At 63.1% G+C, this 15,260-nt stretch overlaps 2 protein-coding genes across 3 annotated transcripts; both read left to right on the top strand.

The window, feature by feature from the left end:
* The first annotated feature begins 67 nt into the window (after positions 1–67).
* PYROXD2 (pyridine nucleotide-disulphide oxidoreductase domain 2) lies at positions 68–5,623 on the top strand. Of its 2 annotated transcripts, none has more exons than XM_072931168.1 (16): positions 68–1,249; positions 1,670–1,689; positions 1,911–2,004; positions 2,084–2,157; positions 2,281–2,427; positions 2,568–2,721; positions 2,937–2,998; positions 3,109–3,206; positions 3,584–3,725; positions 3,818–3,952; positions 4,052–4,124; positions 4,235–4,391; positions 4,520–4,674; positions 4,795–4,905; positions 5,010–5,130; positions 5,234–5,623. In XM_072931168.1, the coding sequence occupies exons 1-16, from the start codon at positions 1,072–1,074 to the stop codon at positions 5,361–5,363; spliced, it is 1,851 nt and encodes a 616-aa protein (XP_072787269.1). In that variant the 5' UTR covers positions 68–1,071; the 3' UTR covers positions 5,364–5,623. The 2 variants fall into 2 exon arrangements, with proteins under 2 accessions (XP_072787269.1, XP_030132070.4); XM_030276210.4 differs by having other exon boundaries at positions 4,795–4,901.
* Positions 5,624–7,810: 2,187 nt separating this feature from the next.
* LOXL4 (lysyl oxidase like 4) lies at positions 7,811–14,319 on the top strand. Its single transcript, XM_030276211.4, has 15 exons — positions 7,811–7,952; positions 8,464–8,758; positions 8,886–9,064; positions 9,215–9,426; positions 9,947–9,985; positions 10,107–10,317; positions 10,457–10,640; positions 10,906–11,060; positions 11,388–11,555; positions 11,765–11,927; positions 12,053–12,296; positions 12,564–12,679; positions 12,772–12,908; positions 13,091–13,202; positions 13,327–14,319. The coding sequence occupies exons 2-15, from the start codon at positions 8,485–8,487 to the stop codon at positions 13,395–13,397; spliced, it is 2,265 nt and encodes a 754-aa protein (XP_030132071.4). The 5' UTR covers positions 7,811–7,952; positions 8,464–8,484; the 3' UTR covers positions 13,398–14,319.
* The last annotated feature ends 941 nt before the right edge of the window (positions 14,320–15,260 follow it).

Genomic DNA, 15,260 nt, shown 5'->3' on the forward strand with positions numbered 1-15,260 from the left:
AGCCTGGCCAGGGCTGGCACTGTCCCTTTTCCCATTCCCCATGGTTTTCACTGCCACCCAGCAGCCTCAGGGGACAGAGAGAGGGGGGGGGGGGCGAGAGGTTGTTAGCAAATCACTGTCTTGCTGAAAAGTACATTTCCAGAGCAGGATTTATAATGTTAGCTTGGCATTGCTGCCAGGCTTTGGCCAGAGATCAAGACAGCCTAGCCAAACCTGACTGGAGCAATGGTCTAGGGTGCATCTCCCTTCCCCGTCACCCCCAAATGTGGGGTGCACGGCCCTCAGAGGTTTGCCAGGCTCTGGGGAGATACAGCCCATCCTGCACCCCCTTCCCCACACCCAGGCACCAGTTAGCCACAGCTCTGAGCTTAGCTGGGAACAGCGAGTAAATCCTCACTGTTATGTGTTTCCCAGGCACGTCTGGGCTCAGTGCACTCCAAACCTCAAGTACAGCTGGGAATGGGGCCAGCCCCAAGGGACTCAGGTAGCCACTGCCCCTTGTTGCTCCCATGCCACTCGCTGGAGCTGGGGACAGCAATTCAGAGAGCACTGGACCATAACGGCGCCTTTGCCCCATCCTGCTGAGCTGGAATTTGCCCTTCTGAGCAGTAGTTCTGGACTCAAAGCCAAGCACATGCCCAAACTGCTCCTTTTCCTGCTGCTTTCAGGGCTGTGCTTGGGGTCCAAATTCCCTCTGTCCTGCCGTGCTTGGCCCATCAGCCCAGCCACGTGCCTCTGGCTCATCCCCGGAGCACAGCGGGAGATGGGCGAGGGGGCCCTCAGGCCCCCGCCAGCCTGCTCAGCACCTTCCTGGAGTACAGCCTGGGGAGCTCCTGCTGAGCCCAGGCGGGATCTGACCCCTCCTCAGCCCTGGGGCTCCTCTCCGGCCCCGCTGCAAGCCCCGGCCGAGCTGCGGACAGCGGCAGCGCCCATCACCCGCCCCGCTCCGGACCGGCCTCTCCGCCTCCTCAGGGCGGTCCCTGCCCCGGCCCCCCGTCCCCCCCTGTGCCCGGAAGCCCTGGAAAAGTTCCGCCGGGAAAGCAAAGTCCCGGCTGCGGGACGCGGGGCGGCATGGCCGGAGGCTGCGGGGCGGTGGCGGCCGGGCTTCGGGGCGGGCTGAGGCGGGTCCGCTGGTCCCGCCGGCCGCAGGGCTCGTACCTGTCCCTGGGGCCGCCAGGAGCGCGCCCGGCCCATGCCGCGGCTCCAGCCCGGCTGCAGCTCGAGTACGACGCGGTGGTGATCGGCGCAGGTAACAGAGCAAGGGAGCAAGAGTCGAGCTGCGGGCAGCCGGTGGGACCCACATCTGCCCTCCCCCCAGGGCAGGTAGCACAGGAGCAGCTGGGTGGGGACCACAGTAGTGCTGGACGCATTGCAAACCTCCAGACTGCTCCGCATGCTTGGGACGACGCAGGGGTCTGGCACAAATTGCAACCCCCCAGCATACAGAGTACTCTTGGAGCATCTGCCTTGAGCACTTCTGTCCTCCTCTGCTGCACCATTAGGGCCAGGGCTGTAGGGCTGGGGGAGGATTCTCCTTGTCACCTGTATCTCTGTGTCTAGAGCCTGTTATTGGGATGGCTGTAAGAGCCCCATGCCCCAGGCACGGCAGGGTGCCCTATGCTGTGGGCCCATCACCAACACTGGGCTCTGCTTATCTCTCTTCTTGCAGGGCACAACGGGCTGGTGGCAGTGAGTACCTAGAGTGGCGTGCTGCCTGTCCTCCATCCACAGGGCACAGCAAGTGACTGGGAAGGGGATGTGCTGTGAGCAAGGGAGGGTGGCAGTGTCCATGGGACTGGGGCTCCCACAGGCCCTCCCTAGTGAGGGGGGCACCATGTGGAAGAGGGTGCTCACAGTGGCAGTGACATCCCGGCTGGAGGGATGGGCAGTGTGTGCCGTGCTCCCCACAGGCTGCCTACCTGCAGCAGGCAGGGCTGCGCACAGCTGTGCTGGAGAAGCGCCACGTGCTGGGCGGCGCAGCCGTCACCGAGGAGATTGTGCCAGGTACCCCGGCATGCCCCTTGTCCCCCTGGCCCCGGCCAGCCCTGGTGGTGGACATTCCCCACCACCCCACATGTTCCAGGGTTCAAGTTCTCACGGGCATCATATCTGCTCAGCCTGCTGCGACCACAAATCTATGCTGATCTGGAGCTGCAGGTACTGGCACCCACCCTTTGCTGGGCTGCTGGCAACTCACAAGGGGAGTGCAAGCAAGGGGACCCTGCTGCCACGCTGTCTCTGCAGAGTGGATCCTGCAGTGGGGACATCCCTGTCTTGCAGCGGCACGGTCTGAGGGTGTTCCCACGGGACCCCTACTCCTTCACCCCATTGCTGGAGGACAGGAGCCCCCCTCGCTCGCTTCTGCTGGGACATGACATGGCCCAGACTCAGCAGCAGATTGCTCAGTTCTCCCAGAAGGATGCCCAGGTACCACCAGGGACATGCACCTGGCACAGCAAAACCCACGAGGGGCTGCCCTACCCCTGGAGTGGCAGGGAGGCTCCTGGGTGGGATATCCATTGCACCCACCATGGTGCAGTCCTTGTCCACCCTCTGTCTCCTTCCAGGCCTACCCTGAGTATGAAGCATTCATGGGGCACATGGTGTTGGCCCTTGACCCACTGCTGGATGCCCCTCCAGTGGATACAGCTGTCCTGGGAAAGGGTTCCCTGCTCCAGCAGCTCAGGAACCTGCGAACCCTGAAGCCCCTGCTGCAGGCAGGTACATCTGGGATGCCAGGGAACCCCAACAGCAAGGGGTGTTTGCCAGCACCTGGGATGGGCAATGCAGAGCCTCCTCAGGAGCCCAGTCTGGGCTGGCAGACTCTGGTAGGCTTGCTCATCTTGGTCCCGCTGACTGACCTCCAAACCCAGCTGGGCACCAGTAGCCAGCCCTGGCACAGCCATGCAGGTCTCACACCACCTCTCCACCCCCAGGGCTGGCACTGGGGCGGCAGCTGCCCCGCTACTACGAGGTGCTCACAGCTCCCATCTCCAAGGTGCGTGCTGGCAGTGGTGGTATGCAAACACCCACTGCCTCTCCTGCCTGCCAGGATGCTGTGGCAGCTCCCCACCCCAAGCCTGGCATGCTCTCTTTTTCCTGGGCCAGATCCTGGATCACTGGTTTGAGTCAGAACCCCTGAAGGCAACTCTGGCTACTGATGCTGTGATTGGAGCCATGGCCAGCCCACACACCCCCGGCAGTGGGTGAGGGACCCTTCCCCTCCTGTCATAGTCTGTGCTTGGCTCTGCTGCACACCAGTACCCCATGCCCTGCCCCCCTGCCTCTCCCTCCCACTGCCTGCACAGGGAGGGTTCCTCAGGGGTTGGTGCTGGGCAAGGGGCTGCCCCCAGCCCTGCCATATGGCTCTGCTCAGCGGCCCCCACTTATTCATTCACTGTTTGGGCACTTCTGGCCCTGGGCTGGGCTGAGTCCTGGCTGCATGTGTGCTCCCTGTAACTGAGTTGACATCCCATGAGGTGGCATGGTCCCATGGGGAGGATGTGGCACCATCCTCACTACCCATTCAGGGGACAGATCCATCCCCTCAGCCAGCAGCTAATCTGAGGTCCTGCTACCGCAGGTATGTGCTGTTGCACCATGTCATGGGTGAGCTGGAGGGACGACGGGGGGCCTGGGGCTACGTGGCAGGTGGCATGGGAGCCCTGTCCCAGGCCATCGCCCAGGCAGCCACTGCCCGGGGAGCCCACATCTTCGCTGAGAAGGTACGGGGTGTCTGAGACAGGGAAGCTGCTTGGCCATCCCCGCGGGCAGCAGGGATGCTCTTGGTAAAATCTTGTCCCCTGCACGTGCCCAGGCAGTGTGCCACGTGCTGCTGGGCAGTGACGGGGAGGCGCAGGGTGTCGCGCTGCAGGATGGGACCGAGGTGAGGAGCAAACTGGTGCTGTCCAATGCCTCTCCGCAAATCACCTTTCTGGATCTTATTCCTCAGGTATGGAGTGCATGGGCCTGGTGGGGTTTGGCATGTTGGAATAGCCCCATTCCCACTGCCTCTCACAGCCAGCCTCTGCACCGGTATATCCCACCCTAGGAGAAGCTGCCGAAGGATTTTGTCCAGCGGATCCGGCAGCTTGACACACGCTCACCTGTCACCAAGATCAACGGTAGGTACCAACAAGGACACTTCCACTGCCATCCCTGCTGGAGGAACATTGGTGCCAGGCTCAGCAAGAGGCTGCACTCCACTTCCTCCATCTCCACATTCCATGCCCAGTGGCAGTGGATCGGCTGCCCAGCTTCCTGGCTGCCCCCAATGCCCGCGACGGCCAGCCCCTGCCCCACCACCAGTGCTCCATACACCTCAACTGCGAGGGCACCCAGCTCCTGCATCAGGCATTCACTGAGGCTGCCCACGGGCATCCCTCCAGCAGGTAGGAGCCTGTACTGGCACACCTTGGTGCGCTGGGGAAGGGACATGACAGTCAGAGCATGCTAGGGAAGGAGGTGTGCAATGGCTGGGTCCCCCTCTGCCTGCCCAGTTGGTGTGCTGCTCCCCCAGGCCCATGATCGAGCTCTGCATTCCCTCAGCGCTGGACCCAGGGCTGGCCCCGCCAGGCTGCCACGTCGTGTCCCTCTTCACGCAGTACACCCCGTCCGTGCTGGCAGGCGGTCAGTCCTGGGACGAGCAGGCCAGAAATGCATATGCAGACCGGGGTACGAAATGCACACACAGACCCCAGGAGCACCCATGGGCAGAGCTGCCCTGGAGCTGCACAGGGGTTTGCTACCATGTCCCCTGGGCTGCCCACCAGCAGTCCCTTCATCTTTCTCCAGTGTTTGACTGCATCGAAGACTATGCCCCAGGCTTCAAGGCATCCGTCATTGGCAGGGACATCCTGACACCACCAGACCTGGAGAGGATCTTTGGGCTGCCTGGTGGAGTGGGTACCATGGGTGTCAAGTCAACTCTGAGCATCGCTCTGGTGCCAGTGCTAGTGGGCACACGGGCCTGGGCCAGGCACAGCTAGCTCACAAAGCTCTGTTGGCAGAACATCTTCCATGGAGGGATGTCTCTGGACCAGCTGTACTTCACCCGGCCAGTCCCATCCTACTCTGGCTACCGGTCCCCAGTTCCTGGCCTGTACCTGTGTGGAAGTGGAGCCCACCCTGGTGAGTAGAGCTGGCAGCTAGGACCCTCATGGAGGCCTGCAGAAGGAAGAAAGGGGCATGTGGAAGAGGTACACCAGCATTCCCCATTTCTCCTTTCTTGCAGGAGGAGGAGTGATGGGAGCAGCAGGACGCAATGCCGCCCAGGTGGCTATCAAGGATTTCAGGCATCTCTGACGAGATTGGTGAAACTGACTTCTCCAACACAGGGTTGTGACAGCAGCATGCCCTACTGATGCCATGCAGAGCCCTGCCATCCCCAACTGGATTCCCCAGTACCTCAGGGCAGCAGCATCTCCTGAAAGCTGGGTGTAGGCTGGCAGGGTCCCTTGTGCTCACAGCTGCTCCCATCACCTTGAACAGATGGCTGCTCCCGGCCTGCCACAACCCAGCCTTGCCCCAGTGGCTCCTGGACCCTGCATGACCATGGCAAGCCTCACCCAGCCCCTGCCCGTGCCCATGGAAATAAACCCTGGCCTGGGCTCTGTCATGAGCACTCTCGCTTTGTTTTTTTGAGCAACTCATGCAGCTCCTACTGTGTTATCCACACTTGGTGGTAATGCAGCCTTGGGGGAGTTGCCAGAGAGCGCAGGCACATTTCAGAGTAGTGAACAGGGACAAAGAGCCCCTCACCCTCTCCTCTGCTCATTGATGCAGACTCAGGTGCATGCAGGGCTGTTTGTATTGAGCTTCACAGCTCCGGGCAGGTCCAGACCATCCTAAGTGCTGAGAACAAGCAGGGACCTGCCTGGGTACTACTTTGGTACCTGAAGTCCCCAGCTGTCCTCAGTGCCCGACTCCTGGTGGCTGTGTTCAGCAGACACGTGCCCAGCAGCTCAGAAACCACAGGAGCCGGGAGCAGCAGCTGTCCCCTCGTGCCTCACACACGCTCCTATTCCCGACGGAAGCCGCCTGCACGTGTTCTGGGCCGTCCCCTGGGCAGATGTTCCGTGCTGGCCACTCCTCGGCCACAGCAGGCTCGGGGTGTGCCCCTCGCCCGGGCTGCTGCCGGGAGCCGCTGCCTGCAGATTACAGAGCTCACATCCTCTCCCTGCCCTCTTCCTCCGCCGGACAATGCTCCCGATTCAGCCGCCCGCCTCGCCTCCTGCCGGGCCCTAAATACGGTGCTGACAGGGTGAGCTGCTGCACCTGAGCTGGCTGAATCAATATTGACCGGCCAGGAATAGTCCCGCAGCCCTCTGAGAATAGCCCCGCACGCCCGCCCGCCGCCCACAGCTTCCCGCGCCGGGGCTGCCCTGCTGCCGGCCGCGTATTTTTAGCTGCTGCCGTCGCTGCCTGCCCGGGATCGCAGGTGCTGGCACCCAGTGAGCCCCGAGGGACATGAGGGGCTCATTGGCTGACACCTCAGGGCAAAAGGGGACACCTCCAGCCCGCCACCATCACATGAGCGGCAGGACAAGGTGCCCGTGCTGCTGCGAGAAGAGTCTGGGGGGTCCCAGGTGTGGGAGAGCCCAGCAGCCCCCCCACTTCTCTCTCCTTGCTGTCCCCTGGAGCAGAGGCAGGGCTGGGAGCGGGACCCAGCACCCGCCTGCCCTGCGCCCCTGCCAGCATCTGCCGGGGGAGGAGTTCGGGGGAGGCTCCCGGCTTCACACTTAAGCAATTGATCTCCAAAACGTCGAGACGAATGAGTCACGGGCTCCGCTGCTGGCCCCAACCCTGCCCTTCCCCAGGGCTTTCCAGCCTCCGTTCTGGGGCTGGCCCATGACTCATCTCGCAGCAGAGGCTTCAGGACATTGCCCTGATCCCGGCCCAGGCAGAGGGCTGCGATGAGAGTCCCCTGCGAGGGGGACCCGGGGTTGTGCATCCCTGCACACCCAGAGGTGCTGTAGGTCCTTGCGAGACGTGGCGATGAGCTCACGGGCTATTCCCGGCCGTGTTGATCCTGGCTCCTCCCGGCAGGATCCGGCTGCTTTGACTCCAAACAAACAGTCCGGTGGCCACCGGCACATTCCTGGCCGGTCCCTGGGCACGGCCGGGGCACAGGGTTTCCTGTTTATCCCCATCCCCGGCGGGGCACGGCGGCCGTGTGGGCAGCAGGGTGCCCCGGGGACTGGCGGCACCCCAAGCCGGAGGTTGCTCCCGGGGCAAGTCGGGGCGGGGGGGGGCGCGCATCACCAGTCTCCACGTCCCACGGAGCGGGGCTGAGCCTGAGGACCCCCACAGCCAGCCTGGTTCGTGGATGGCATAGATGATGCCCCAAGCCCTGGGAGAATTGTGCTCCGGGCTCATGGTACCGTGGTCCTTCTGCCCCCGAATCCTGGCCACACTGCAGCACCTCCAGGCATCCTATGCCTGTGCACCCACTTGAACCACTGCGTGAGTGGGAAGCTGCAAGGAGTGTCCCCGGCATAGCAGTTCGTCATCTCCAGAAAGTCGATGCTGTGCCTGGCTGCGGGACAGCCCAGGGAGGGGAGCATCCCTGACCGAGGGGTTTGGACTCGGGGGAGGTCCAGCCTCACAGCAGGTAGGGACTGTCCGGGACAGCTCAGATCCTCCCGGCTGGGGAAAGGATATGGTTTGGGACAGGAACGGGTTTGCCCCAGTGTGCGGTGAAGCAGAGTAGGGCCGGGGTGGGCAGGGAGCAGGGCTGGGCTCCAGACCAGAGGCGGGGAGGCGGGGGGCCCCCTCGGGTCGGCCCATCCCGCCGCACCATAAAAGCGGCTGCAGGCGGTGCCCAGCGGGAGGCAGGAGCTGCGGGATCCGCTGCCGCCAGCGCTGCCGCTGCGTCCACTCGCCACCACCGTGTCCCTCTCCACCGCCTGTCCCGCACCGCTGCCGGTCCGGCACCACCATCCCTTGCCTGGGTGAGTGCCAGCGGTGGCCCTGGGAGCGGGGTTCTGGGTACCTGGAGGGGGGTCAGCAATCCCACCGATGCTCTGAATGAGGATGCAGGGGAAGAGGTGAGGGGACGGGGACCGGGCTGTGTGCAAGATGGGGAGGAATCCTGGTGTTCAGTAGAGAATCCAGGTGAACGATGAAAGGGGGCTCTGTGGGGCTGTCACCTATGTCCCGAAACATGGGGCAGACAGGAAGCAACAAGAGGCCAGTGTTCATGAGGCTGCCCATGGCTGTCAGTGCGCAGGAGGGCTGTATCAGAGCTGGGTGACCTGGTGAAGGGTGTAGGGCTGTGGTGTGCTGTGAGTATGGCAGGGACCAGCCCATGCATCCCCCACAGCACAGGGACAGGGATGACACCACCGTGCAAGAGGGCACAAGATCCCTCCACCATTGCCCAGCTCCTGCAGCAGAGGGGGGCTGCAGCTGCACCCCCATTCTTCCTTGATCCCCAAGGACTCATTGTTGGTCTGTCCCCAGGCATCCACTAACAGAACCGTGATGGTGATGCCATCTGGCACAAGTCGCATCTTGCTGGTGCTGGTGCTGTGCTGGGTGGCCCGCAGCAGGCAGGAGCTGGCCCCGGTGCAGCTGCGGCTGGGGGGACCCCGGGGCCCAGCTGGAGAAGGCCGGCTGGAGGTGCTGTACCAGGGGCGCTGGGGCACCGTGTGTGATGACGGCTTCGACTTCCATGCGGCCACGGTCGCCTGCCGACAGCTGGGCTACACTGCAGCCATCACCTGGACCCACAGTGCCACCTACGGCCAAGGGGAAGGTAGGGGGCAGGTGGGGAATGGGGGCAGGGGGTCCTGAGGAGGGCAGTGTGCTTCCCACTGGCTGTGGGAGCCTCCACACAGGGCTGTCTGCACCGCTGCATGGGGCCTCTGCCGCTGTGTCCCCAGGCCCCATCTGGCTGGACAACGTGCGATGCGGGGGCGGCGAAGGCTCCCTGGCAGAGTGTGTCCACAATGGCTGGGGCATCAGTGACTGCCACCACGGTGAGGATGCTGGTGTGGTGTGCTCAGGACAGCGCCTGCCTGGCAACTCCCCCCAGGCCACCACCTCTGGTCACCTGGGAGAGGTGAGTGAGGACCCATGGCATTCGCCTGTGGCCAGCAGGGTACACCGGGGTGACTGGAGCAGGTCCCACTGATCCTTCCCCTGGCCCCTTTTCTGAACGCTCTGCCCTCGGTGCTGGAGCCCCGCGCCCACCCCACGCCCGCTGTGGCAGGTGCTGGGACTAACCCTGGAGGAGGTGCGGCTCAAGCCCATCCTGGCACGGGCCAAGCTGAGCATGCCAGTGATGGAGGGTGCTGTGGAGGTGAAGCACAACGGGCGCTGGAGGCAGGTGTGTGATGCCAACTGGACCAGGAACAACAGCCGCGTGGTCTGCGGGATGCTGGGCTTCCCCCGGGAGAAGCACATCAACACCAGCTTCTACCGGTAGGGACGCGGGGGACACGCGCTGCACCCGGGCATGCGGGGCAGGGGCCTGGCTGGGCACACGGCGGGGACGAGAGACTGGGGGAGTGGTCAGAGAAGGGCTGCACATATGGGTGGGTGTGCGAGGCGCTGGTATGGCCTGGCCATGCCTGGATCCCCTTCTTGGGCTTTTGACAAGGGTCAGAGTTGGATTCAGCAGCATCCAGAGGTCTTTGGGGATGGTCACCATCATGACTGGTAAAGTGTGGGAGAAAGGAGAGGAAAGATGAGTGTTCCTTGGTTCCTCCCATCCCGTCTCAGCCTGGAACTATAAATACAGCACATAATGAGACCCTACCGGTGCCAGGAGTCACACAGTCCCGCTGGGACACATGGTATAGACGGGCTTGGCACAGTAATTGCCACTGGGGAGAGAGTATGACGTATCTCCCGACGAGGAGGGTAGAAATGATGGGGCAGGGGGCTCAGAGTTGGGTAGTGTCAGCATACTCCCTTACCTCCTGGCTCTGTACACCCACAGAAAGCTCTGGAACAGGAAGCTGAAGGACCCCAACTCCAGGTAGGACTCAGCAATGTGCATGGCAGGCAGGGCACCTTGAATGGGCACGCAGCATGAGCATTGGGTGGGGGAGAGTCCCTGGCACCGAGCTGACCCTGGCCCTGCTCCTCTGCCTTGGCAGCCTGAAGACCCTCAGCCAGAAGAACAGCTTCTGGGTGCACAAGGTGCGGTGTCAGGGCTCAGAGCCCCACCTGGCCCGCTGCCCTGTGCAGATGGCCCCACCAGCTCCCCGCCAGCACGCCTGCCCCCACGGCATGCACGCCATCGTCAGCTGTCTCCCTGGCCCTGCTGTCCAGAAGGGCAAGGGCAAGAACAAGACAGCCCCAGGGAAGGTGAGCCCTTGCAGAGTTCTACACCCTCTCCCACTGACAGAGAGTCCCAGGGCTGAGCAGCACTCAGCCACCCCATTCGCACTTGAGGAGGGGGCTGGCTGTGTCCTGGGGTTGCTGACTGGCTGCTCTCCGTACCCAGGTGCTCCCAGTGCGGCTGCGAGCGGGCACCCACGCTGGTGAGGGCCGGGTGGAGGTGCTACGCCACGGGCAGTGGGGCACCGTGTGTGACAAGCAGTGGGACCTGACTGCAGCCAGTGTGGTGTGCCGGCAGCTGGGCTATGGGACAGCGAAGCAGGCCCTGGTGGGAGCCCGGATGGGACAAGGTGAGGCAGGTGTTACAGCATGGACTTGGGAAACGTCTGGGCTTGGAGGGGTATGATGGGGAAATCAACCGGTTTAATGGGTCCTGCTGGAGAATCCTGGGATGCTCACACAGCTCCAGTCTGCCCTGGGATGAGGCTAACCTGACTGCTCCTGCCATGGGTAGCCCCATTCCCATAGAGAATGCCCAGACCAGGGGAAGGAGGATGAGGGTCCGGCTCCAGGATGGTCATGGAGCAGGAAGCACTGACCCTTCCTGTGCTTTAGGTCTGGGGCCCATCCATATGAGCAACGTACAGTGCACTGGCCACGAGCGCTCCCTGGGTGAGTGTCGTTTCCAGGATGCTGAGCAGAACGGGTGTCGGCACGAGGCCGACGCTGCTGTCCGCTGCCACATGCCCTACATGGACTTCAAGAGCCAGGTGAGCCCCTGCCTCCTCCCCAGGGCATGGTGGCCTGTTGAACCCCAGCCCCATTGCACAGTCCCTGCTCCCCAAGCTCTATGCCCAGTGTGGATGATCAGAGCAGCCCTGGGGTGACCCAGGGGATGGGGGGACACAGAGCAGCACCCTGATGGGGTTCTGCAGGATGATCTGGTGGCAAATTGGTCTTGTAGGGAGGAAAGGAGGAAGAGGAAGATGAGGGAGGCGTTTCAGCTGGATGTGCGGGGCTGCTCGTCCCGTTGCAGCATGGGGTGGGAGAGCTGAGAGTCTGTGCCACATTCCAGCTCAGCGCCTCTCTGCCAACAGGTGCGGCTGGCTGGGGGCCGGAACCCTGAGGAAGGCGTGGTGGAGGTGCTGGTGCCAGTGCAGGGCCAGCTGCAGTGGGGTGCAGTGTGTGGTGCACAGTGGGGCCTGAACGAGGCCATGGTGGTCTGCAGGCAGCTGGGGCTGGGCTTTGCCAGCCATGCCCTCCAGGTGAGTGGGGTACCAGCCTGGGGCCAGAACTGCAGGGGTCCTGCAGGATGGATAGCGTGGGCTTGGTGTGGCCCTGAGCTCTGGGATGGGATGGTGGGGGGACAAATCCTGGTGGCAGTGTTCAGGCAGGAGAAGAGGGAGGGGAGGCAGATGGGAGCTGGCAAGGGCTGCAAGGACTTGTCCAAGCACTGTGCTCCTCCTCTGTTCAGGAGACGTGGTACTGGGCAGGCAGCCCCGGTGCCACCCAGGTTGTGATGAGTGGGGTGCGCTGTGCCGGCACCGAGCTGGCCCTGCAGCAGTGCCAGCGCCATGGCCCTGTCCATTGCCCCAGCGGCGGGGGACGCTTCTCAGCAGGGGTCACCTGCACTGCCCGTGAGTAGCTGGAGCCCATGGGGTACTGCTGGGAGGGGGCACCCCCCTTCTCCTGTAGGAGAGTAGGGGGTGCTATGCAGGGTGGGGATCACCTTCTCAATCTCTGCTGATCCTCTCCGTGCCAGACGCCCCAGACCTGGTGATGAACGCCCAGCTGGTGCAGGAGACAGCCTACCTGGAGGACCGACCCCTGGGGCTGCTGTACTGCGCCCATGAGGAGCGCTGCCTCTCCCGCTCTGCTGACAACATGCAGTGGCCCTATGGCCACCGCCGCCTTCTTCGCTTCTCCTCCCAGATCCACAACCTGGGAAGAGCCGATTTCCGACCGAGGATGGGGCGTCATGCCTGGACTTGGCACCAGTGCCACCGGTGAGTGGCCCATAGGAGGGGCTGGCAGGGAGCTGCCCTCTCCTTGGGCCAGGAGGGCATGGTGGCACCCATCCCCAAGAGGCTGTCCCACCCGGGGTAGTTACAACGTCTGAGCCAGCACTGTCATTACGGCTTTATTTGGCTTCAGAGCTGTAATTTGCTGAGCCCCTGGGTGCTGCTCTGCAGGAAGGTCTGCCGGGGTTGCCTGGCCCAGCCACACGCTCCCTGGCCAGGCACTGGTCCTGTGCTCAACCCCTGTCCCCACAGACACTTCCACAGCATCGAGGTCTTTACCCACTATGACCTGCTGACGCTCAATGGCTCCAAGGTGGCCGAGGGGCACAAGGCCAGCTTTTGCCTGGAGGACACCAACTGCCCTGAAGGTAGGTGCTAGCTGCAGAGCTGACAGTGGGCCCCATTCTGCTCCCCAAAGGGGCTCTGTCTGTGCCTCCCTCACCTCCCCTCCTTGCTGCAGGTCTTCAGCGACGCTTCGCCTGTGCCAACTTTGGTGAGCAGGGGGTGAGTGTGGGGTGCTGGGACACCTACCGCCATGACATCGACTGCCAGTGGATTGACATCACCGATGTGCCACCGGGCAGCTACACCTTCCAGGTACGGGCATGGAGGGATGGGAGACACCAAACTACCAGATCTCAGGGCTGGGGAGTCCCCTCCATGAGCATCCCTCACCCTGCACATCAGGGTGCTGCTTTGTACCCTGCTGTGCATGCCACAGCCCTGCCTGGCCAGGGCATAGCAGAGGTGCTCCCAGCCCTGCCCCTTGCCCTCCCCAGGTGGTCGTGAACCCCAAGCATGAGGTGGCTGAGTCGGACTTCTCCAACAACGTGATGAGGTGCCAGTGCAAGTATGATGGGCAGCGTGTCTGGATGCACGGCTGCCACACAAGTAAGGAGGGATGGGAGCATAGGGGCTGTGGCAGGCAGGGTGAGGGAAGTGATGAGTCTGAGGGTGCCACAGGTTTCTAGTGCCTCCACACGCACACCTACCCCCACATCATCGCTCTCCCCAGGTGATGCCTACGGTGCTGACGTGGTGAGCGATCTGGAGAGACGGGAGCGCCTGGCCAACAACCTCGTGTGAACCCTTGGCATCGGCGGGGTCCCAGCAGCGCCACGGGAGAGTCCAGCTCCCGCACCCCAGCCCCTGTGCCCCGGCAGCACCAGACTGAGCTCAGGGACTTGCGGACTTTTGTATTTATTGATGCTGCTGCAGAGGATGGAGATGAGCGCCAGGGCTGGCAGGGAGTGCCTGGGGGTGCCCAGTCCCGTGCTGCCAGCGGGATTTGAAAGAGTGGCCCAAGTACTGCAGCAGGCCTCACCTCCACAGCCCCAGGGCCCCCCAGGACAACTACCTCAGCCTGCCCAGCCCCCCATGCTCCAGCAGACTCAGGACAGTCCCCAGCCATCCATGCACCAGTCCTGTCTTCAATAAAGGTTCTATGAGCTGGGAGCAGGGTGCTGTGCTGTGGAAGAGGGGCTACTCCTTTATCAATCCCACCATCACCTCCTCCTTTCCCTGCACTCTTTCCTATTAGGATCATGAAGCCAGTCCCCAGCTGGGAACAACTTGGTCTAGGCAATGTGTCCCCAGCCGGGCAGTGTTCCCCCTGTGCCACCCAGGGCCACCAACTCCCTTCCTGTCTACACATGGCTGGCATCAAGCAGCTCTGGCTTGCCATCAGTGGTCCCCATGGGCCAGGACACCCTGGCCCTGAACTGGCTAACCCTGTGTATGCAAAAAGACCCAGCCAGCTCTGTGGCAGCATGGCTGGCAGCCAGCCCAGCAGCCACAGTGTATGCAGCTGACATGCTGGGCTTTCCCAGGCTGTCCTGGCAGCTTCCCAGACATGGGAGCTGTGGTAGGGTCACTCTGTCCCTCAAAGCCCTTGCTCCTGGGCACAGAGTGGGGACACAGGGAACACGGTGCCCTTGCTCTCTGTTTCTTACCTCCCGTGGTTTCTATCTTTTTTCTTACAACAGGAAATAAAAGGGAATGTCACCAACACACTCTGTACTGTCTGTTCCCCAGATTGCCAGCCACGGGGCAGTGCCACCCCTCTCCTGGCACACCTCTGTCCATTCCTGCCTCGCTGGCAGGCACCAGCTCGGGGTGGGGGGCTGTCAGCACCCACCTCAGCCCAGGACAAGTCAGGCTGCACCCACACGTGATGGTCCCTGCACGTGGAGCTGCTGCTGAGAACGGTGGTGATGCACTGGAGGGGCCCGAGGCCAGAGACCGTGGCAAGGCACGTGCTGGTGGAGGCTCACTCGGCCAGGCTCGGGCTTTGAGGGATGCCGGATGGCGGGGAAGATGTTTTCCACATGAGAGCAGCTTTGGTTCCTGAAATTTCCACCGGCCAAGCCACGAGCATCCGGGAACAGCAGCCGAGATGGCTCCCAGCTGGCAGCGCTGCCGGACGGCGCAGGGGCAGGCAGCCACCACCACGGGGTCATGACCAGCTCCACTGCTGCCAAGCTGGGGGACAGCCAGGGGACACAGGGCAGCCACAGGAGCTCTTCAGCGACCAAAAGCATGCAAACTGCTGGTAGCGGTGGCAGAAAAGCATCATCCCCATCCTCACCTCCTGTGGAAGGCCCCAAAAGCTCAGAGCCTGCAGAGCTACAGGGTGGGAGTGCTGGGGCACACAGGGCTGTTTGTCAGGTGCTGAGAGATGATGCAAAGCAGAGCCAAAGGCAGGTCCCAGGTGCCAGCCTCCACCCCGGGGCAGGGCAGGAAGCCCCCAGCCTGCCATGGCTGGCAGCATGGCCACATCAGAGCCCCATGTGGGGCCGGGAACATGGCCCTGCCCATGCTCTGACAAGGGCCCCGCTGTTCAGGGCTGCAGCTGCTCCGCGGAAGTAAACAGGGTTCCTGCCAGCACATTCCTGCCTGCCGTCCTGCCCGATCCCTCCTGCCTGCACATCCCCCACACCCGCTGGGGAC

The sequence above is a fragment of the Taeniopygia guttata genome, chromosome 6 (genome assembly GCF_048771995.1).
Source record: "Taeniopygia guttata chromosome 6, bTaeGut7.mat, whole genome shotgun sequence".
NCBI lineage: Eukaryota > Metazoa > Chordata > Aves > Passeriformes > Estrildidae > Taeniopygia > Taeniopygia guttata.